Consider the following 20,629-nt stretch of genomic DNA (forward strand, 5'->3'; position numbering starts at 1 on the left):
CTCTGCCGGGGACCGAGCAGCCGGGACCCGCCGAGTCCCGGGCGAGGGGCCGCTCGCCGCCCTTCCCACTCGGACCGGCTTTTCCTGGGTGGCCGCGCGGGCAGGATCCGGGGCTGCGGGACTCCCCGAGGCTGGCTCCGGGAAGCCCGAGCCCCGCGGAGAGCTGCTGGCGCCTCCGGCCCAGGCCCTGGCCGGTGTGGACGGCAGGGGTGGTGCTGGCCCTCGGTTCCTCGTCCACCTCCCTGCGAGCCCAAACTTGGGATTTCTACTCCGGGAGAATTCTGCACACCTCCCTTTATGAGCCTCAAGGGCTGTGGAGGGGGCCCGGCGCCCCCCACTCCCCAGCTGTGACTGGAGCTGAACTTTGAGAATATAGCTGCTGTCAACTGGCCCAGGGGTCCAAGAATGGGGCGAGTGGCACCGAAGAGGCCCAAGGGCACCCCGTGAGGACCCCCACGCCTCAAGAGTGGGGGCTGAGGATCCCGGGCCATGCCTCCACTGCCGCTGGAGCGGGACCCCCGGCAGCGGCACGGGCTCTCCCTGCTGGTGCGATATTTCATGATCCCCTGTAACGTCTGCCTGATTCTCCTGGCCACCGCCACGCTCGGCTTCGCGGTGCTACTCTTCCTGAACAACTGTACGTCTGTGGGTGTGGCAGCCTCCGGGCCCAGGTGGCCCTACCTCTCTGCTCACTGAGGTCCCCTGCCTCAGCCGCCAAAGATTAGGGGACAGGCAGGGTCACAGAGAGGCCACCGGCTGCGACGTGGCTCAGATGGGCCACTGCATCTTCTGGGAACACCATGGGGCGTTCTCTGGATGCCTGGGCCCCCCGAAGGCTGTCTGTGGGCTGGGGGGGGGCGGGCAGGGGCCGGCCCACATCCTGAGCTGCAGAGACAACTTTCGTGGGGGGGTGGGTTGGGGGCAGCTGGCTACGCTGGGAATGGGGGCTTTGGCAGGACCTGGGGCTCATCTCGGGAATAGGTGGCTGCCCACACCCCTGCCACTGGGCCTCCTTGACAGGTGTCAGACCATGATGATACAGCCGGAGGGGCAGAGGAAAGCCAGGGAAGGGATGTGTGCAGGCAGGGGTGACCCCTCCAGGCTGGACAATGGGACAGGCTATGGAAGGACTGGCTCGGGCTGGGGAGCGGGGGCGGGGGGTGCCTGACTTGGAGATTTGTTTTTTTTCCAGACAAACCTGGGACCCACTTCACGCCAGTGCCCCCAACGCCTCCGGATGGTGAGTGAGGGCTCAGTTGGTGACAGACTGAGCTTGGCAATCTGTGCTTGGAGGGGCGGTGGCACTCTTGGTGGTCAGGGGGTCATTCTTGGGGCGTGTACATCAGACATGTTAGCTGTGTCTGGAGCAGCAGGAGGCTGGATGAGGGAACCTGGGTCCTTCCTGGGGAGTCCACAGTGGTGGACAGCAAAGGGAACCTGGGGTCCGCAGTCCCTGGGCCTGGCCCCACCTTGGCCTCAAAGTTGGGACTGACTTAGTGCCGGAGCCCACGGGTTGAGAGATGGGTCAGAAGATGTGTACAGAGGGCGTGGGGGGCCAGGGGCTTGGGGAGAGGGCCTCAGCAGGACCAGCAGCAGCTGTCTGAGGAGGGATGGGCGGGTCTGTTCCTGGACTGAGCAGGCTGGGCCTGGCCTCCTTGACCTGCTCTGTGGGCTGGGGCCCGGCCTCCCTGGGGGGCTGCTGTAATTAAGCTAATGTGAGCGGGGAAGAGAGGAAGCTGTCAGTGCCTCCGGAGGGCAGGGGAAAGGGGTGGCCTGGGGTCCTCTTGGGAGAGGGAGCTGCTCCCAGGTCTGCTTTCAGTGCCTGGGCCCCCTGCTGGGCAGGCACGGCCCAGGTCCCTGGAAGTACACAGAGGGCCGTCCATACATGGGATGGGCCATGGGAGGGGGCAGGTCTGCACTGGGCTGGGGGTTTGGGCCCAGGACTGAGCCTCTCATAGGCTGTGGACAAGAGGCCTGGAGCTGGCTGGGTTTAAACACCTTCCTCTCTCCCAGCGTCCTCAGCCTTCTCTCCTCAAGCCCCAAGGCCTGCTGTGTCTCTTTTCCTTCACACATGCATTGGCTCGCCCCACAGCCTTCCACACGGGCCCCACACCTGCCCTCGGATCCCATCACACATTTTGGGACAGCTACCCCACATGACCATCGTCATCCCTCCCAGGCGCACACACAGCACATTCTTGGTCACAGGCAGGGCTCAGGGCACGCGCTCCATCCTCCAGCCTACCCAGGTCTGGGGAGAGAGTTAAATATACCCACTCCAACCGGCGGAGGCTATAAAAAGCCACCACCGCCTCCGGCATCGCACACTGTGAGGGAGCCTTGGGCAAGGAAGGAGTGAGGCTCCTTCAGGAGGGCAAGCATGGCAGAGCCCCAGAGGTGACGCTCAAGGGCCGTGAAGCTTGCAGGTCTCTGGGCGCTCCACCTGCGCTAAGGAGGGGCAGCCTGCATGATGAGGGTGCAAGTCTTGGAGGACGAGGAACCTACTGGTCATAGAGGAGTAGGTGTCCTTGGCCCAGGGGTCAGGACCTTGGGTGGTGTCCGACTGGACCAGGGTGACCAGAGGGAGAGAGAGGCTTGAGCCCGAGGGGCAGTGCAGTGACCAGGTCCTCGGCCATAGGGTCAGGACCCTGGGAAAGACCTTGATCAACAGGTCCAATTGAAGCCAGATAGAGCAGCCGGCCAGACGGGGCAAGTGCCCCTGGGTTTGGCCTGGGGGTCCCCAGGGCCTTGGGCAGGTGAGGGCTGAAAGTGAGAGGAAGTGCTAAGGGGAGAGAGAAGGAGCCCGCGAAACGGAAAGTGAGGAGAGGGGCTATGAGTAGACAGTGTTGAGCCGGGACAAGGGATGGCCCATATGCTGGCAGCTCTTACTGCTCTAGTCATCGCAGCGGCTGACCCCCCACCCGGCCCGGAGTGGAGTGCTGGGCCTCTCCAAGCCTTTGCAGGTATTGGCCCATTTAGCCTCATAACAACCCTGGAGGGTAGGTTCTATTGTCCCCATTCACTGGAGGAGATGCTGAGGTGCCCACCGTCACGTGGCGGGTGAATGCAGGTGGGGCAGCCTGGCTCCAGGATCGGATGAAGCGTCTGCGTGGGTGCCCAGATGAGGCGGGGGGAGGACGGGGGGGGGAGGGGTCTGCAGGGAGTTCAGGCTGGGGTATCCGTGCTGGCCCCGCCCTTGCCTCCAGCCCCAGTTCATTCAGCCCATGGGGGGTGGGGGCAGGGATTCCCAGACAGACTCGCGGGAGCCTGGGGTGGGCTGTTGCTATGGTGACAGCGCCAGCTGCCTGTGCTGCTCCAGACCCCTCGGAGTTGAGGCTGCTTCCTCCTGCCCCCCTGCCTGAGCCTGCTGGGAGGTGATGGGGGCGCCCCCCGACCCCCATAACTTATTAATGATAAGTGGACCCAATTAAACCTTTATGGCATCCAGACCGCCGCAGCCGGTAGCGGGCCTGCCCCGCCTATGGGAGTGTCACCCTGGGTGGGAGTCCTGAGGAGTCAGCCTGCCCGCTGCCCTGACGCTGTGCCCAGGAGGGCCTGTCCCGACGGCTCTGCAACTCAGTGAGCGGGTGTGCGCTGGCGACGCTGCAAAGTTGAGAACTAGAATGTTTAAAGAAGAAAACAGTCGGGTGCGCAGGGCCCGGTGTGCTAGGGTCCCTGAGGAGGTCATGCTGAGCGTGAGGTGGGGCAGCAGGGCCTGGGGAGGGGGTGGGGGCGGCGACATTTCCTGAGGTGGGGGCCCAGGAGGATAGGTGAGGAAGGATGAGGTGTGTGGGTGCCCGCGGGGCCCCAGCGAGAGATTGCAGCTGGGAGGCCACGAGCCACAGCAGAGCACGGACCTGGGGGAGGCTGGCTGTGGGGACGTGGAAGGTGGGGGAGTGGGCAGACAAGAACCCAAATGGGGACAGGCCTGAGGAGAGGGGAGGCCTCCAGAGAAGCAGGAAGGGGAATAAGTGAGAAGAGAGGGGTGGGGGCCGGCAGGGCACTGGGTTCTGGGCCGAGCGTGGAGCATGTGACCTGACCTCAGATAACCCCACCCCCTGTCCTGCAGCCGTGTGACCTCGGGCCGGTCCATGAAAGGCAGAGGAGCTGGTCCCTGGGGAGGTGGCAGGGGCCAGGTGTGGGCGGGGACACTGGAGCAGCTCCCAGGGAGGGGGCGGGGCGGGCCGGGGTTCTGAGGAGTAGGTCACAGTCGGAAGAGGGGCTTTGATTCTGAGGTGGGGATGCTGATTCCCTGTGATGGAGTCGGCCTGGGGGCTGTCTGTCTGTCCTCTGTGTGCGGAGTGGGTCAGGAGCAGATGCAATGCCCCTTCCACAGTTGCGGGGCTGAGGGGGGCGGGGGCAGAGAAGGCTCTGCGGGGGGAGGAGGTTGTTGAGAGGGGGAGGGCATGAGGCCCTGGCTGTGATGGGCGCGCCCGGGGTTCCTGTGAGCGCCAGCACGAACACGGGTGGGCACGCATGTGCATGTGTGACCGTCCGTGCAAGGTCCTGGCAGGTGTGCGGACGTCGGACTGTGTGCATGATGACCGTGGGCCTGGAGGCGGCAGGGGCCGGGCCCCTATCCACCCCGTCGCGTCTTCCGCCCCACCCGCAGCGTGCCGAGGAATGCTGTGTGGCTTCGGCGCCGTCTGCGAGCCCAGCGCGGAGGAGCCGGGCCGAGCCTCCTGCGTGTGCAAGAAGAGCGTCTGCCCCAGCGTGGTGGCGCCCGTGTGCGGCTCGGACGCCTCCACCTACAGCAACGAGTGCGAGCTGCAGCGGGCGCAGTGCAGCCAGCAGAGGCGCATCCGCCTGCTGCGCCGGGGGCCCTGCGGTGAGTGCGGGGCGGGGCCTTGGTGAGGGGGGGCGGGGACTGTGGTGAGGGGGGTGGGGCCTGCAGTTGGGGGGGCGCGGGGGAGGGGCTGGAGCGGGCCTGAGTGAGGAGGGATGAGTAGGGCGGGGCCTGCGGTGAGGGCGTGCGCTGAGGGCCCGCCGCCGGCCAGTGTGACCCCGCCCTGCTCCGCCCACAGGGACCAGGGACCCCTGCTCCAATGTAACCTGCAGCTTTGGCAGCACCTGTGCGCACTCCGCAGATGGACTGACAGCCACGTGCCTGTGCCCTGCCACGTGCCTGGGGGCCCCCGAGGGCCCTGTGTGTGGCAGCGACGGCACTGACTACCCCAGCGAGTGCCAGCTCTTGCGCCAAGCCTGCGCCCACCAGGAAAACGTGTTCAAGAAGTTCGACGGCCCTTGCGGTGAGCGCTACCCCTGCGCGTGTAGCGTGACCTCAGTCAGTGTGTGCGCACAGCGGCAGTGCCCTGACCTCTGCCTCCCTGCCCCCAGACCCCTGCCAGGGCGCCCTCAACGACCTGAGCCTCATCTGCCGTGTGGACCCACGCACGCGGCGCCCCGAGATGCTCCTGCGGCCAGAGAGCTGCCCTCCGAGGCAGGCGCCCGTGTGTGGGGATGATGGGGTTACCTATGGTAACGACTGCGTCATGGGCCGAACCGGGGCCACCCGAGGCCTCCTCCTCCAGAAAGTGCGCTCTGGCCAGTGCCAGCCTCGAGGTGGGCGGCTCCTGGGGGAGGGCCCCGTCCTGGCACTCTGCATGACCCAGGGCCCCGCCTGTCCCCACCCTCCCTCGCGTGCCTCGTGGGTCCCCACTCATCACCTCGTGTGCCCGTGGATCCCCTGCACATCCCAGCGTGGGGGCCAGCGTGGTACTCTGGCTCTTCTGATCTCCTTGCCTCCCCAGACCAGTGCCCAGAGGCGTGCAAGTTCAGTGCCGTGTGCCTGTCCCGCCGAGGCCGCCCCCGCTGTTCCTGCGACCGTGTCATCTGTGATGGGGCCTACAAACCCGTGTGCGCCCACGACGGGCGCACGTATGACAATGACTGCCGGCGCCAGCAGGCCGAGTGTCGGCAGCAGCGCAGCATCCCCGCCAAACGCCAGGGCCCGTGTGGTGAGCACCGTGGGCGGGCTCCGTGCTGCGAGCAGGCTGGTCCGGCAGTCCCCGCTGCCTGTCATCACGTGCCATCTCCATCCTGAGTCATGCTTCTCCTCCCTGGGCTTGTGGGCGACAGCTGGTCACTCTGGGGAGCCTTGGCAGGGCTGTTGCCCGTCGGCGGGCTCTGGGGAGGTGGCATCTGTCAGGGAGGTGCCTGCAGCACCTGGGGGGATGTGCGGCAGAGGCAGGGGTCCGTGGGCAGGCTCCCTGGGACCTGCCCGACAGCCCTCAAGTCCTCCGGGTGCCACACTCTTGGGACACACAGCTGCCTTAGAGGCAGCGTCTCAGTCGGGCTTCGAGGGACCAGGAATGGGCAGAGACAGCGCGTCCTGAGTGGACTGGGGCTCTGCCCACCTCTACCTCCGTCCCCGTCGGCCGGTCTGCCCATCTTTCCGGTCTCTCTTTCTGTGTCTGTTTCCTCTCCTCTGCTCTCCCTTCCCTCTTGGGTCCACCTCTTGTGTCTTCCAGCCTGACCTGCTGGCAGGATGAGGTACCGCGCCTGCCGCCAGGAGCCCACAGCCCGAGGTCTGCCCCCCGCGCGGCAGGGGGGGGTGGCTCGCTGCTGCCTGGCCTTGCGGTCCTCAGAGCAAGTGGACAGACACCTCCTCCCCCGTGTGGCCCTGGGTGTGGCTCTGGGTTGCAGACTCGTCCCCCCACAGAGAGAGCACCCCCGCCCCCACGCATGGGCGTCCCAGGGCTGCTGGTGGTCAAGGGTCAGTGGCCTGGGTGGGCTGGTAAAGCTGGCCCTCCCACCAGCCCCTGAGACCAGTCCAGAAGCTCCTGGGTCTAGAGGGCAGCCCCTCCTCACACTCACGCCGGGACCTGGGGCCGTCTGAGTCTGTGTCCCTGCCCACGTGTGTCCGCGTCTGTCCCTTTCTCTGCTGTGTCCTGCGCATCCCGCCCTCCTCCTGGTCCACTCTTCCCACACCATCCCCACCCTGGGAAAGGGTCTGCTGCGTGGGGCTTTGCGCGTCGCCTAGGAGAGCAGGTGGGGACCCTGCTGAGTGGCCCCATTCTCCCCAGACCAGCCCCCGTCCCCGTGCCGCGGGGTGCAGTGTCCGTTCGGGGCGATGTGTGCTGTGAAGAATGGGGAAGCCGAGTGTGCGTGTCAGCGAGCGTGTTCAGGCATCTACGATCCCGTGTGTGGCAGCGACGGCGTCACGTACGGCAGCACGTGCGAGCTGGAGGCTACGGCCTGCGCCCTTGGGCGGGAGATCCGGGTGGCTCGCCGAGGACCCTGTGGTCAGTGGTGGATGAGTGGGTCTAGCTGGGGGGTGGCCGTCCTCGTCACCGTGGTGATGGAGCCTCCTCCCCAGACCGCTGTGGGCAGTGCCGCTTTGGGGCCCTGTGCGAGGCTGAGACCGGGCGCTGCGTATGCCCCTCCGAGTGCGTGGCCTCGGCCCAGCCCGTGTGTGGCTCTGACGGGCGCACATATGCCAGCGAGTGTGAGCTGCACGTGCACGCCTGCACACGCCAGATCGGCCTGCACGTGGCCTCGGCTGGACCCTGCGGTGAGCGGGGCTGGGGGCGCCCGGCGGGCTGTGGTCCCGTGCCTCCTCCACCCAGTATCAGCTGACCCCCCACCCGGCCCCGCCTTCTGCAGAGACCTGCGGAGACACAGTGTGCGCCTTCGGGGCCGTGTGCTCGGCGGGGCGGTGCGTGTGTCCCCGGTGCGAGCGCCCTCCGCCCGGCCCCGTGTGTGGCAGCGACGGCGTGACCTACCGCAGTTCCTGCGAGCTCCGCGAGGCGGCCTGCCAGCAGCAGATGCAGATAGAGGAGGCCCGGGTGGGGCCGTGTGAGCAGGGTAGGCTCGGGGGCAGCTGGTGTGGGCTGCTGGGCGCCAGCCTCGGCCGGGACCCCGAGATGACCTGGCCTCCTCCCTGCAGCCGAGTGCGGCTCGGGAGGCTCAGGCTCTGGAGAGCACGGTGAGTGTGGACAGGAGCTGTGCCAGCAGCGAGGCGGCATCTGGGACGAGGACTCAGAGGACGGGCCGTGCGTCTGCGACTTCAGCTGCCAGAGCACCCTGAGGAGCCCGGTGAGGCCCCCCCTCCCCCGACTCCCACTGGGCAGTGAGGCAGGGGCCGTGGCCGCCCACACCTGCCCTGACACCCTTCCTGCAGGTGTGCGGCTCGGACGGGGTCACCTACCGCACCGAGTGTGAGCTGAAGAAGGCCAGGTGTGAATCGCGGCCAGAGCTGTACGTCGTGGCCCAGGGAGCCTGCAGTGGTGAGTGGGCGTGCGGGCGTGTCTGGCTGTGTGTGGGCACACATGTGCCTGTTCAAAGGTACGTGTGCCCACGGGTGTGAGGCTTGTGGGGGTCCATGTCTTGTTCGAAGTTGTTGCGTGTATGCTGTGGTGGGCGTGTGTGAACACGTGTATCGTGTTTGCAGTGTGTGCTGTTAGTGTATATCCGCATTTGTGCAGCTGGGGTACGTGGACGTGTGTGCCTGCCGCTCAGCAAGTGTGCACTGAGCACCTACTGTGTGCGAGGGGGCATCAGTGAACCAGCGAGGCCCACCCTCCGGGCACTTTTTCTTCTGAGAGGAGACTGACGGTGACCGGCGATCGTGGAATCTTTGTGCATGCACAAGTTCTCCTGTATGTGTCTGTGCGCGGGGGAGTGTGGTGTACGTGTGTGCCTGCCACCTTGCAGAGGCCTACTAATCCGAGCGTGTGGCTCTGGTTGTATGTGTGTGCACGGAGCTTCACGTCCACGATCTGTGGGCGTTTCACATGTTGCTGGTACTCGGTGTGCAGATACGTTATTGTTCTCATGTGCGGTATGGGGTTCCCGCCTGTGACCCGAGCTGCAGACCCACGGGCCCTGGTGGGAGCCGGCATCTGGAGGGCTGAGTGGTGAGGGCGGGGGCGGTCGAGGCAGAGGGGCCGTGCCCAGGTGGAGCGTCTGGCCCTGCCTGGCATCTCAACCCCTGCCCCTCCCTGCAGCCCCCACCTTGGCCCCGCTGCTGCCTGCGGTTCCCCTGCACTGCGCTCAGAGCCCCTACGGCTGCTGCCTGGACAACATCACTGCTGCCCGGGGCGTGGGCCTGGCCGGCTGCCCCAGTGAGTACCCGAGCCTGGCCCTGACCCGCAGCCAGGCAGAGCCACGCAGCTGCGGTGACCCTGCCTTGCCCTGGCCTTGCAGGCTCGTGCCAGTGCAACCCCCACGGCTCCTACGGTGGCACCTGTGACCCGGCCACAGGCCAGTGCTCCTGCCGTCCGGGCGTGGGGGGCCTCAAGTGTGACCGCTGCGAGCCCGGCTTCTGGAACTTTCGTGGCATTGTCACCGATGGCCGGAGTGGCTGTACCCGTGAGTGACGGGGCCCACGATCGGTCCCCAGCTGAGCACTGCTGCCTGCCCACCCTGTCCCTGCTCTCCTCATCCCCCCTGGCAGGGGCTGGGCCAGGCCCTGGAGCCTGCGGGGAAGCCGGGCACAGGTCTCAGCCTCCTCCCCTGCCTCCCAGCCTGCAGCTGTGACCCCCAGGGGGCCGTGCGGGACGACTGTGAACAGATGACCGGGCTGTGCTCCTGTAAGCCCGGGGTAGCCGGACCCAGGTGCGGGCAGTGTCCAGACGGCCGTGCCCTGGGCCCTGCTGGCTGTGAGACAGGTGAGGGCCAGACCTGGCACTGCCCCTGGCCCCCTGTGCTGGGGATGAGGCCGTCATAGGGACGGGGTTTCCTGAGCCAGTGGGCTCTCCCGTGTCTGTGCCCCAGACTCCCCGGCACCCAAGACCTGTGCTGAGATGCCTTGTGAGTTCGGGGCGTCCTGCGTGGAGGAGGCTGGCTCCGCCCACTGTGTGTGCCCAACACCCGCCTGTCCAGGGGCCAATGCTACCAAGGTGAGGGATGGGTAGTGTGGAGGGTGGCAGGGGTGCAGAGGGGCCTCCCCCCAGCATCCGTGTCCTGTGCCCCAGGTCTGTGGGTCAGATGGAGTCACCTATGGCGACGAGTGCCAGCTGAGGACCATTGCCTGCCGCCAGGGCTTGGACATCTCTATCCAGAGCCTCGGCCCTTGCCAGGGTAAGGCCTCACCCACTGCCCCAGACTGACCAGGAAGGCCTGACCCCGCTCTGACCACCAGCCCCGCCACCTGGAATCTCCTCTCCTTACAGAAGACATCACTTCCGGCCCCCGTCCGACATCTGCCTCTGTGGCCCCCTCAGGGCTTGACCTGAGCAAGGCGCTGCTGCCTCCACCCAGCGCCCTCTCCCTGGCTCCCAGCAGTACCGCTCGACCCGCATCGCAACCTTGGACCACTGCCAGCGTCCCCAGGACCGCTGCAAGGCCTGTGCTGACCATGCCTCCCACGGCCGCCTCCCCGGCAGCCAGCCTCGTCACATCTGCCTTTGGCAGCGCCGATGGGAGCGGCGACGAGGAGCTGAGTGGTGACTTGGAGGCCAGTGCGGCTGGCTCAGGAGGTGAGCACAGGCTCCGGGACGTGGGGGCAGGGCCCAGGAGGGCTGCACCTGGGGCTGGGCTCAGACGGCACCTCCCCAGGACTCGAGCCCCCTGAGAGAGACAGCGCTGGGACCCCCGGGCCACCCATGGAGAGGGCTTCCTGCTACAACTCGCCTATGGGCTGCTGCTCAGATGGCAAGACACCCTCACTGGACGCAGAGGGCTCCAACTGTCCTGGTGAGTGGGTGGCCGGGGGCCTGGGTGGAGCGTGTGGAATGGCCTGGACACATCCAGAGATGCTGTCTCTCCTCCCGGCCACAGGCCTGTCCAGCAGGTGGGCACCCAGGCTTTGTGACCTTCTGATTTTAGCACACATGTGCAGGCGGTCTTGGGGATTCAGTACGTGCACACATAACGTGTGTTCTCGGCCCCCGCACACGCGTGGGTGCCCAGGACCCCGTGGCTAACCTGTTTTTCCTGTTGCAAGCCGGCCTGGGGCACTGCTCCGAGGAGTCTGTCTGGTAACCGATGCCAGCCCTGCCCCGGGGTCCGCACTAACCTCATGACCATCTGACTAACCACCACCTGCCCTGCACCCCGCGTGGCTCACTGCTGGGGCCTGCGCCCAAGGCTGGCCCAGAGGCCAGGCAGGTGCCGGGCAGGACCTCACTGCTCCCTCCCCCGCAGCCACCAAGGTGTTCCAGGGTGTGCTGGAGCTCGAGGGGGTCGAGGGGCAGGAGCTGTTCTACACGCCGGAGATGGCCGACCCCAAGTCCGAGCTGTTTGGGGAGACGGCCAGGAGCATCGAGAGCGCGGTAAGTGTGGGGCCATGGCCAGGGTGGCAGCCCCTACCCAGCCACTGGCCTTTTTCCCAGGACAGACCCAGAGAAGCGCTGTGGGGGCGGGAGGAGGGCCCAACGGTCCAGCCTGAGCAGCTTCCCGGAGCCCTAACTCACTCTCCACCCGCAGCTGGATGACCTCTTCCGGAACTCGGACCTTAAGAAGGACTTTCGAAGTGTCCGCCTGCGGGACTTGGGGCCCGGCAACTCCGTCCGAGCCATCGTGGATGTGCACTTCGACCCCAGTGAGCCCCCACCCCAGTCCCCCCGGGAAGTGGGGGGCTGCCCTGGCCTCCACCATGCTCAGGGTCCCTCCTCCCCAGCCACAGCCTTCAGGGCACCCGATGTGTGCCAGGCCCTGGTCCGGCAGATCCAGGCATCCAGGCGCCGGTCCCTGGGCGTGAGGCGGCCTCTGCAGGAACACGTGCGGTTCATGGACTTCGGTGAGAGCCTGGTCCGGCCGCCAGCCACAGCTTGTCCCCACCCTCCATCCCCAACGCCGTGCACTGCGCTTGGGATCCCTGCTCCTTGCGGATCCTGACAGCTTCCCCTACCCCCAGACTGGTTTCCTGCGTTCTTCACGGGAGCCACCCCTGCTGCAGCCACGGCCAGAGCCACCACTGTGGCCCGCCTGCCACCGTCAGCTGTGACCCCTCGGGCCCTCTATCCCAGTCACACCAGCCGGCCCGTCAGCAGGATCACAGTGCCCTTCACCGCGCGCCAGCCCCCCACCCCTGCCCCTAGCCGTGTGCCTGCACACCGGCCCTCGTCCCCGGGCATCCAGCAGCCCCCAAGGCCCTGTGACTCCCAGCCCTGCCTCCACGGGGGGACCTGCCAGGACCAGGGCTCAGGTGAAGACTTCACCTGCCGCTGCACAGCGGGCAGGGGGGGCGCTGTCTGCGAGCAGGGTAAGGTCATCCACGCGGGGGAGGGGCAGGGAGGCAGAGGGGGCCAGGTTGGGGAGGGCCGGGCCGCCGGGAGTGGGGGCCCGGGCGGGGGGGCCAGGCTGGGGTGAGCGGCCGGTTGGACTCCCTGGCCCAGCGCTGGGGACAGGCTGGGGGTTTCGGACCGGCAGTCAGAGCCCGGGCAGCCGGGTCCTCTGTGCCCTCCACTGCCCCTCCGTCTCCTGCAGCACCGCGCCCCTCCGTGCCGGCCTTCGGGGGCCACTCCTTCCTGGCCTTCCCCACCCTCCGTGCCTACCACACCCTGCGCCTGGCGCTTGAATTCCGGGCGCTGGAGCCCCAGGGTCTGCTGCTGTACAACGGCAATGTCCGGGGCAAGGACTTCCTGGCACTGGCGCTGCTGGGGGGCCGCGTGCAGCTCAGGTGGGCGGCGGGTGGGGGTGGGGGTGGGGGGGTCAGGGGTGAGGGTGGGGGTGGGGGGGGTCAGGGATGAGGGTGGGGGTGGGGGGGTCAGGGATGAGGGTGGGGGTGGGGGGGTCAGGGGTGAGGGTGGGGGTGGGGGGGTCAGGGGTGAGGGTGGGGGTGGGGGGGGTCAGGGATGAGGGTGGGGGTGGGGGGGGTCAGGGATGAGGGTGGGGGTGGGGGGGGTCAGGGGTGAGGGTGGGGGTGGGGGGGGTCAGGGATGAGGGTGGGGGTGGGGGGGGTCAGGGGTGGGGGTGGGGGTGGGGGGGTCAGGGATGAGGGTGGGGGGGGGGTCAGGGTTAGGGTGGGGGTGGGGGGGGTCAGGGATGAGGGTGGGGGTGGGGGGGTCAGGGATGAGGGTGGGGGTGGGGGGGGGTCAGGGGTGAGGGTGGGGGTGGGGGGGGTAGGGGTGAGGGTGGGGGGGTCAGGGATGAGGGTGGGGGTGGGGGGGTCAGGGATGAGGGTGGGGGTGGGGGCAGGGCCAGCCCGTGGTCCTGGCTCCGTTTGGCTGTCCTGAGCGCCTGTTCCCGCCCCCCAGGTTCGACACAGGTTCGGGGCCCGCGGTGCTCACCAGCTCAGTGCCCATGCAGCCCGGCCGGTGGCATCACCTGGAGCTGTCTCGGCACTGGCGCCAGGGCACTCTCTCGGTGGATGGTGAGACCCCTGTCCTGGGCCAGAGCCCCAGTGGCACTGACGGCCTCAACCTGGACATGGACCTTTTTGTGGGTGGCGTCCCGGAGGACCAGGCTTCCGTGTGAGCATGGAGGAGGGTGGTGTGGCCCCGACCGCAGACCCCCGACCTTGGCCCTGATCCCTGACTCTTGGGGTGGCATCCAGGAGGTCCAAGCTCCCTGTGGATAACAGAGGGGTTGGAAGTGTGGGTGTGGCCCCCGGCTGTGACGCTGGCCTCAGCCCCAGCCCTTGACCGTGATCCTGATTCTGTCCTGATGCTGAGGACCAAGCTGCCGTGTAATCACCAAGGAGGGGCTGGGCTGGCCCTGACCTTCAGTCCAGACCCTTGACTCAGCCCAACCCGCCTCCTGATTCTGTGGGTTGACTGTCCATCTCGTGAGGACCCAAAGAGGGGTCGGGGACGGGTAGCAGCCCTGACTCACGACCCCGGCTGACAGGGACGCCAGTGTCACAGCTGGTTGTGAGAGAGGACAGACAGCTCTGGTCTCTGGCCTGTGACCCCTGACCCTCTCATCTCGGTGGCAGGGTGCTCGAGCGGACCTCTGTCGGCGTTGGGCTGAGGGGCTGCATCCGCTTGCTGGACGTCAACAACCAGCAGCTGGAGCTGAGTGACTGGCAGGGGTCTGCGACCCGAAGCTCTGGAGTGGGCGAGTGCGGGGACCACCCCTGTGTGCCTAACCCCTGCCTCGGCGGGGCCCCGTGCCAGGCCCTGGAGGCCGGCATGTTCCACTGTCGGTGCCTACCCGGCCGCTTTGGTGAGGGCGGGCCCTGGGCCGGGTGCTGGGGGGACTTGTGTGTCTGTGCTTGGGACTCAGGCCTCCCGGGACCCCAACCTGCCTCCCTCCAGGCCCGACCTGTGCTGACGAGAAGGACCCTTGTCAGCCGAACCCCTGCCATGGGGCAGCCCCCTGCCGCGTGCTGCCCCAGGGCGAGGCCAAGTGCGAGTGCCCTCAGGGCCGGGAGGGCAGCCTCTGCCAGACAGGTGGGGACAGCGGCGCTCAGAGCAGGGAGGGCGGTGGGGGCTCTGGGGCTCTGGGGTCAGGGCCCGGCACCCTGTGTGATCCTCTCCTGTCCTCGCAGTCTCAGAGCGCGAGAATAGCCAGCCTTTCCTGGCCGACTTCAGCAGCTTCTCCTACCTGGAGCTGAAAGGCCTGCACACCTTTGAGCGGGACCTGGGGTCAGTTGGGCAGAGGGGTCGATGAGGGGAAGCGGCTCCCAACCCCATCCAGCCATGGGGTGAGGGGGCATCGAGACACCCCTGCCTGCCCTCATGTGACCCCAGGGAGAAGATGGCGCTGGAGGTGGTGTTCCTGGCCCGGGGCCCCAGCGGCCTGCTCCTCTACAACGGGCAGAAGACAGACGGCAAGGGCGACTTCGTGTCGCTGGCACTGCACGACCGTGTCCTGGAGTTCCGCTACGACTTGGGCAAGGGGGCAGCGGTCATCAGGTGGGCCGCACGGGGTGCAGGGGGCCGGCCTCAGGCCCCTGCCGGGCAGGCCGGCAGAGCCCCAGTGCGCTCACGGCACCCCCCCCCCCCCGCCACCCTCCTCCAGGAGCAAGGAGCCGGTGGCCCTGGGCGCCTGGACCAGGGTCTCCCTGGAGCGAAACGGACGCAAAGGAGCCATGCGGGTCGACGATGGGCCCCGTGTGCTGGGGGAGTCCCCGGTGAGCTGAGCGAGTGTCTCCAGGGCTGCCCCCCTGCTCGCCGCCGCCCTCCCCCTCCCGGGAGGCGCGCGGCCCCGTCCCGTAGCCCGAGCTCACTGGACTGTTTTCTCTCCTCTGCCCTGGGCCTCTGTCTGTGTCTCCTCTCTGCTCTCACTGCTCCCTGGCCCTCGCTCTGCAACCCCACCCCGCTCGCTCTGCTCTCCGCTCTCCGCTCTCCGCTCTTCGGATGCCAGAAATCCCGCAAGGTACCGTCTCCTCTCATCCTGCCTCCTTCCTCTTCTGCCGCCTCCGCCCCTAGCGTAGCTCCGCCCTCACTAAGCCCGTGAGGCCGTGTCTGTGATGAACGCTGCTTCCAGCAGGCTGGAGGGCGTGGGGTGGGTCATCACCGGGGGACGGGCCCTGGTCTGGGGCTCGAGCTGTTCCTGCCCGGTGGGTGGGCTCCACACCCCTCACCCCGCTGCACCTCCCCCCAGGTGCCGCACACCGTCCTCAACCTGAAGGAGCCGCTCTACGTAGGGGGGGCCCCTGACTTCAGCAAGCTGGCCCGGGCAGCCGCCGTGTCCTCTGGCTTGGATGGTGCCATCCAGCTGGTACGTGGGGCGGGGGCGGTGCCCTGGTACAGTCTCGAGGAAGGGCCCATCCCAGAGGGGGCTTCTGTCCTCCTGGGATGGGGGCCGTCCGGGCAGGCTGGACAGAGGCTCTCGCTCCCGTCCCCAGGTCTCGCTGAACGGCCGCCAGCTGCTGGCCCGGGAGCACGTGGTGCGGGCGGTGGGTGTCTCGTCCTTCACAGACCACCCTTGTACCCAGGCCGAGGGTCACCCTTGCCTCAACGGGGCCTCCTGTCTCCCTCGGGAGGCCTCCTACGAGTGCCTGTGTCCTGGGGGCTTCTCAGGGCTGCACTGCGAGAAGGGTGAGCGCTTCTGGCACAGGGCCAAGGCTGGACGGGGCAGGGGGAGACTGCCCGAGGCCGCACTCACCCCGCTGTCTCTCAGGCCTGATTGAGAAGTCGGCCGGGGGCTTGGACACGCTGGCCTTTGACGGACGGACCTACATCGAGTACCTCAACGCCGTGGCGGAGAGGTAGTGTGCCCTCCGGAGCCAGGCGCCCCTCCGCCCTCCACTCTCTGGTCCTGTCTGCGGGACCCTCCACTCCGGCCCCGGCTCTGTGCCCACCTCCGCCCCTCCTCCACCCTCCTTCCTTCTCACTGTCTCTGTCTCTTTGATTCCAAGCGAACTGACCAATGAGATCCCAGCGTAAGTAGCTCTGCCTCCACCCTCACTGTCACCATCCTCTGCTCCCCACCCACCGGGCAGCACATCCCAAGGGTGGGCGAGGGCAGAACTTTCCATCCCCAGTGGAGGAGGACGGGGCTTCGGGGGAGCTGTTGGTGCTGCCGGGGCTCTGTTTCCCCGCTTGAAAGTGGGGAGCCGCCCCTTCCCAGATGCGTGGAATGCCCCCTGCAACTACTCCCCTCGCCGCGGGGCACCGGCACGGCGTGCGTGCGTGCCCACGTGTCTGTGTGCCTACAGGAGCATGTGTGTCTCAGTGTGCACACAAGTCCACGTGCTCCCGCGTGTGCGCACGCCCACGTGTATGGGGGGCCATCCGGGGGTCTCTCCCGACCAGGGGCCCTCGGTCTTCGTTCCGTGTCGCCCGTGCCCTGGCTGTTTCCCCTGCACCTGGCCTGGGCCGTGCCTACCAGCTCTGTGTCTGCCCATGTGTGTTGCATGTGTGTCATGGCCCGGGCTCTGTGGTGGGTGGAGCCGACACCCCAGGGTCCTGTGTGTCTTCTGTGGATGCTTGCTCCGCCCGCCTTCCACTGGTGGAGACGGGGTGTGGGGAGGGGCTGCTGCTGGGTCCCGCCCCACCCCGCACTACAGCCTGTCTGTGCCCCAGCTCACCTGCCTCCCTCTCTTCCTGCATCTAAGCCCTGAAACTCCGGATTCCAGGGCACTTCCCAGGTGAGCAGCGGCCCCTGGCCCCTGCCGTCTGCCTGTTGCCTTCCCATCTCTCTGAGCATCTCCCTGCCGAGCTGTCCCTGTGTCTGTCCACCTCACTCCTCTGATTGCCCGTCTGGCCCCACCTCCCACCATCCATCTCTCGGCCCATCTGTCCCACTGACACCACCTGCCCATCCAGCTGCCCCGGTGGCACCACTAGCCCTTATGGCCTCTGTAGCCATGCCCCTCACCTTCCTACCACCCCTACCCCGTCCCCACCACCCTCCCAAGAGGTCCTGACCAGCCCTCTGCCCACCAGTGAGAAGGCGCTACAGAGCAACTACTTTGAGCTGAGCCTGCGTACCGAGGCCACGCAGGGGCTGGTGCTGTGGAGTGGCAAAGCCACAGAGCGGGCCGACTACATCGCACTGGCCATCGTGGACGGGCGCCTGCAGCTGGCTTACGACCTGGGCTCCCAGCCCACGGTGCTGCGCTCCACCGTACCAGTCAGCACCAACCGCTGGTTGCGGGTCAGGGCACACAGGTCAGCAGGGAGCCTGGGGCCACCGAGAATAGCAGCGGGAGCTGCCTGGACTTGCCCGGCCAGGGCATGCCTGGCCACTCGTGGCTAGGGTAGGAGTTTGGTAGGGGGAGGAGGGCGAGGAGGGCTGGTGGCCCGACCTGAGGTCACTGCCCGCACGGGAGGAGGGATGAGAGGGTACAGGAGAAGCAGTGATGGCCAGGGAACCCCTGATCTGAAAGGGGTTTCCCCGCTCTACCCAGACGCCGGCTGGGGACATGTCCCTCTGGTCTGAGCCTTGGCCGTCCCCTCCAGCAAAGCTTGACCCACAGGAGGTCCCCCTGCCCTTGGCCATCTCGTGCTCTCCCGGGGTCAGTGCCACTCCATCCTGGCCCCCAGGGGTGACACCTGGTGACGGTCCCCAGGGTGTGGTGTTGGGGCAAAAGGGATGGAGGGACCAGGACCTGGAGCCACCTGATGGCCTCACCCCACCCACCACGCCCCCAGGGAACAGAGGGAAGGCTCCCTTCAGGTGGGCAATGAGGCCCCTGTGACTGGTTCCTCCCCACTGGGTGCCACGCAGCTGGACACAGATGGAGCCCTGTGGTTGGGTGAGTGATTGGTGTGGGGGAAGCCAGGGGAGGGACAGCGAAGGGTCTCTGAGGGACAGGTCCCATCCCCTGGAGCTGACAACGAAGAGTGGCACCCATGTCAGTGCTATCCAGGACAGCAGGTGGGCTGGCTGGGGTGGGGCCCTCTCCCCTCCTGTCTTAGCCCCTGCCGTGCCCTGGGTGGTGTGGGGCCAGGAGGCTGGAGCTCGTCTGCTGGTCCCCTGGTCACCCCCGGGCACTGGCAGGCTGCAGGTAACTCACCTGGTCATTCAGATGCAGTGGGGCCCTCTGCCCGCCAGTGTCCGGCCTGCCTGTCACTGAGCCCAGTGACCTTTCCTCTGTCTTCCTGCAGGTGGCCTAGAGAAGCTGCCTGTGGGCCAGGCCCTGCCCAAGGCCTACGGCACGGGCTTCGTGGGCTGCCTGCGGGACGTGGTGGTGGGTCGGCGCCCGCTGAACCTGCTGGAGGATGCCGTCACCAAGCCGGACCTTCGGCCCTGTCCTGCCCCGTGAGCCACAATGCAGCCACGACCCACCCTGCTGTAATTATTTTCTATTTTTGTAAACTTGTTGCTTTTTTGATATGATTTTCTTGCCTATGTGTCAGCCGGAGGGACTGCTGGCCCGGCCTCCCTCCCGTCCAGGCAGGCACGCTGCAGAGACAGACTTGGTGCCAAGGGACTCCAAGGGGCTGGGGGAGGAATGCTGCACGTGGAGGGCCTGGCTCACTCAGCAGCCTTGGGACGTGCCCCTCTGCCTTGGGACACCGTGTCCTGGCCTCTCAGGCTGTGCCTTCCCCAAGTATCCACTTGTGCTGGCCCCTGTGTTCTCCAGCCTGTCGGCAGGCCCCGCATACATACGTTGCCCATGTTCCATCTGGCGAGGCCTGTGTCCCCAGAGCAGGTAGGCACTGTAGGGTTTAGGGTGCCCTTCCTCTGTGCAAGCCCCACGGGGCCTCTCTGGGTTCCCATCTGAGCCGCCCCTCCTCCCTGCCTATGCTGGGCGGGACCAGCCTCACCAGGGCCCACCGAGCCCAGGCCCCCTGTGCCAGTCCTGTGAAACAATGTCAGTGTTGAGGCCATGCTGTGCCCCTCCCTCCAGCTGAGTCCACCTGTCCCAGGGCACTGGAGAGCATAGGCCGGGCACAGGCCTGTTCAGGGCACCCTGGCCCGTAGCTGGCCCTGCCCATCCACCCAGCCACCCTGGACATGGCTGTGTCCCCCCTCCTCCCCTCAAGGCCCCACGAGGAACCCTGAGAGGGCGTGGGGCCACTTGTGACGTGGAGGACGTCACTGCCTGCCTGGCTGGGGGGGCCAGCATCCCCTCCTGAGGATGCACGTCCAGGCCTGGCCACCAACCGCAGAGTCTTTATGTACTGATTTTATTTGACAGCTGGGGTGGCAGGGCTGTTGTCTTTCCTGTCCTGGCCCGAGGGCAGCTGAGGACGCTGCACAGCAAAGCTGTCCAGTTGTGGTGTGAGGAGGGGTTGTCCTTATCCAGGAGTGACCGGGGGCGGGCTGGGCGTCTAGGCAACACCAAGGGGCAGGTGCGGGGTGGCAGAGACGGCTGCAAAGCCAGAGACGCCTTAAACTGCAATGTTAGGTCTCATCTGGTCCCGTCCCCGCAGCCGCCCTCACCTGTCCTGGCGGGGGTGGCAGCCCCTCCCCCAGCCTCTCCCCCAGCCCAGCCAGGCTGTCAGGCTCAGAGGCTGCAGGAGCCTCAGAAGTCCTGTTACTAACTCCAATTTGTGTTTGTGTCAATCACCGTGAAATAAAGTCTGAACACTTGCAAGAGGTGCTTGCATCTGTCCACACCAACACCACAGCGCTCAACCCCGCCTGGCCCTGCGCTCGCCCACCCGGCCAGTTCCTGTCCCGGGAGCTCCTCGCTGAGCTTCATGGTGGCATGCAGGCTTCAAGCTCCCTCAGGTGGCTCTGGATGGAGGAGGGGGTCCTGTGCTGGGGTGGGGGCTGCTTTTGGCGAGGAAACCCTGAGTGGCGAGTGCGTACACTGTTGTGCAAGGGGCTGGCCGGGGGGGCCCGTGAGGCCTGCAGCCCAGGTCGCCTCCTTAGGGATGGCGGGCCTTGCGGGCAGGCTGCAGCCCCCGCCACGTGTGCATGTGTGTATGCGTCTGCACATGTACCAGCCTACGTCCGGGTGTCTGTGAGCACAGGATGGGAAGAGGGGCTGCGAGGAGAGCGGGCTGGCGGTACTAAGGGCAAGGAGGGCCTCTGGGGGAGCCAGGATGGGGTGGAGGTGAGGCCTGAGGGAAGGGGACCCTGGTGGGCCGGTGTGGGCTGGACACAGGGAGGGGGAGGCACTGACTGAGGAGCAGGGGCACCTGGGCAGGCCCCCTGCTGCGTCTGGAGTGGCTGGGCTGAGGGGCTGAGGCCGCTTGAGTGGAGTCCAGGAGGCCGTGGGCTACCAAGCAGAGGGGAAGCTGGGCTGAGGCCGGCACATGAGGGAGTAGGTGGGCTCGGCTGAGTGAGGGGAGAAGAGACCCCCACGGTGGGAGGACCAGGAGAGGGTGCTCTGGGAGCTGATGCTTCCAGAAGGAGGAGCTCTCGGGGCAACAAGCGCTGAGGGTGCAGGACCCTC

General features: G+C 67.1%; 1 protein-coding gene across 1 annotated transcript; it reads left to right on the top strand.

Moving 5' to 3' along the window:
• The first annotated feature begins 489 nt into the window (after positions 1 to 489).
• On the top strand, positions 490 to 18,544 carry AGRN (agrin). The gene is made up of 36 exons (XM_065873065.1): positions 490 to 637; positions 1,193 to 1,240; positions 4,613 to 4,828; positions 5,025 to 5,249; positions 5,338 to 5,562; positions 5,751 to 5,957; positions 7,026 to 7,244; positions 7,319 to 7,513; positions 7,606 to 7,806; positions 7,889 to 8,037; positions 8,123 to 8,228; positions 8,949 to 9,065; positions 9,148 to 9,312; positions 9,468 to 9,611; positions 9,718 to 9,842; positions 9,918 to 10,023; positions 10,116 to 10,421; positions 10,501 to 10,638; positions 11,089 to 11,216; positions 11,371 to 11,485; positions 11,564 to 11,683; positions 11,801 to 12,148; positions 12,373 to 12,565; positions 13,143 to 13,358; positions 13,823 to 14,052; positions 14,145 to 14,279; positions 14,378 to 14,474; positions 14,580 to 14,744; positions 14,851 to 14,962; positions 15,196 to 15,207; positions 15,436 to 15,552; positions 15,680 to 15,872; positions 15,955 to 16,042; positions 17,223 to 17,447; positions 17,931 to 18,034; positions 18,387 to 18,544. Exons 1-36 carry the CDS (start codon positions 490 to 492, stop codon positions 18,542 to 18,544), a joined length of 5,796 nt encoding a protein of 1,931 aa, XP_065729137.1.
• The last annotated feature ends 2,085 nt before the right edge of the window (positions 18,545 to 20,629 follow it).

This window comes from Phocoena phocoena, chromosome 1, assembly GCF_963924675.1.
Source record: "Phocoena phocoena chromosome 1, mPhoPho1.1, whole genome shotgun sequence".
Taxonomy (NCBI): domain Eukaryota; kingdom Metazoa; phylum Chordata; class Mammalia; order Artiodactyla; family Phocoenidae; genus Phocoena; species Phocoena phocoena.

Bases quoted from the DNA above. Each gene is read 5' to 3' on its own strand.
- AGRN (XM_065873065.1), top strand. From the start codon at position 490: ATGCCTCCACTGCCGCTGGAGCGGGACCCCCGGCAGCGGCACGGGCTC. The intron at 7,514-7,605 runs GTGAGCGGGGCT...CGCCTTCTGCAG, and splicing joins GGCCTCGGCTGGACCCTGCG to AGACCTGCGGAGACACAGTG. The intron at 15,873-15,954 runs GTGAGCGCTTCT...GCTGTCTCTCAG, and splicing joins AGGGCTGCACTGCGAGAAGG to GCCTGATTGAGAAGTCGGCC.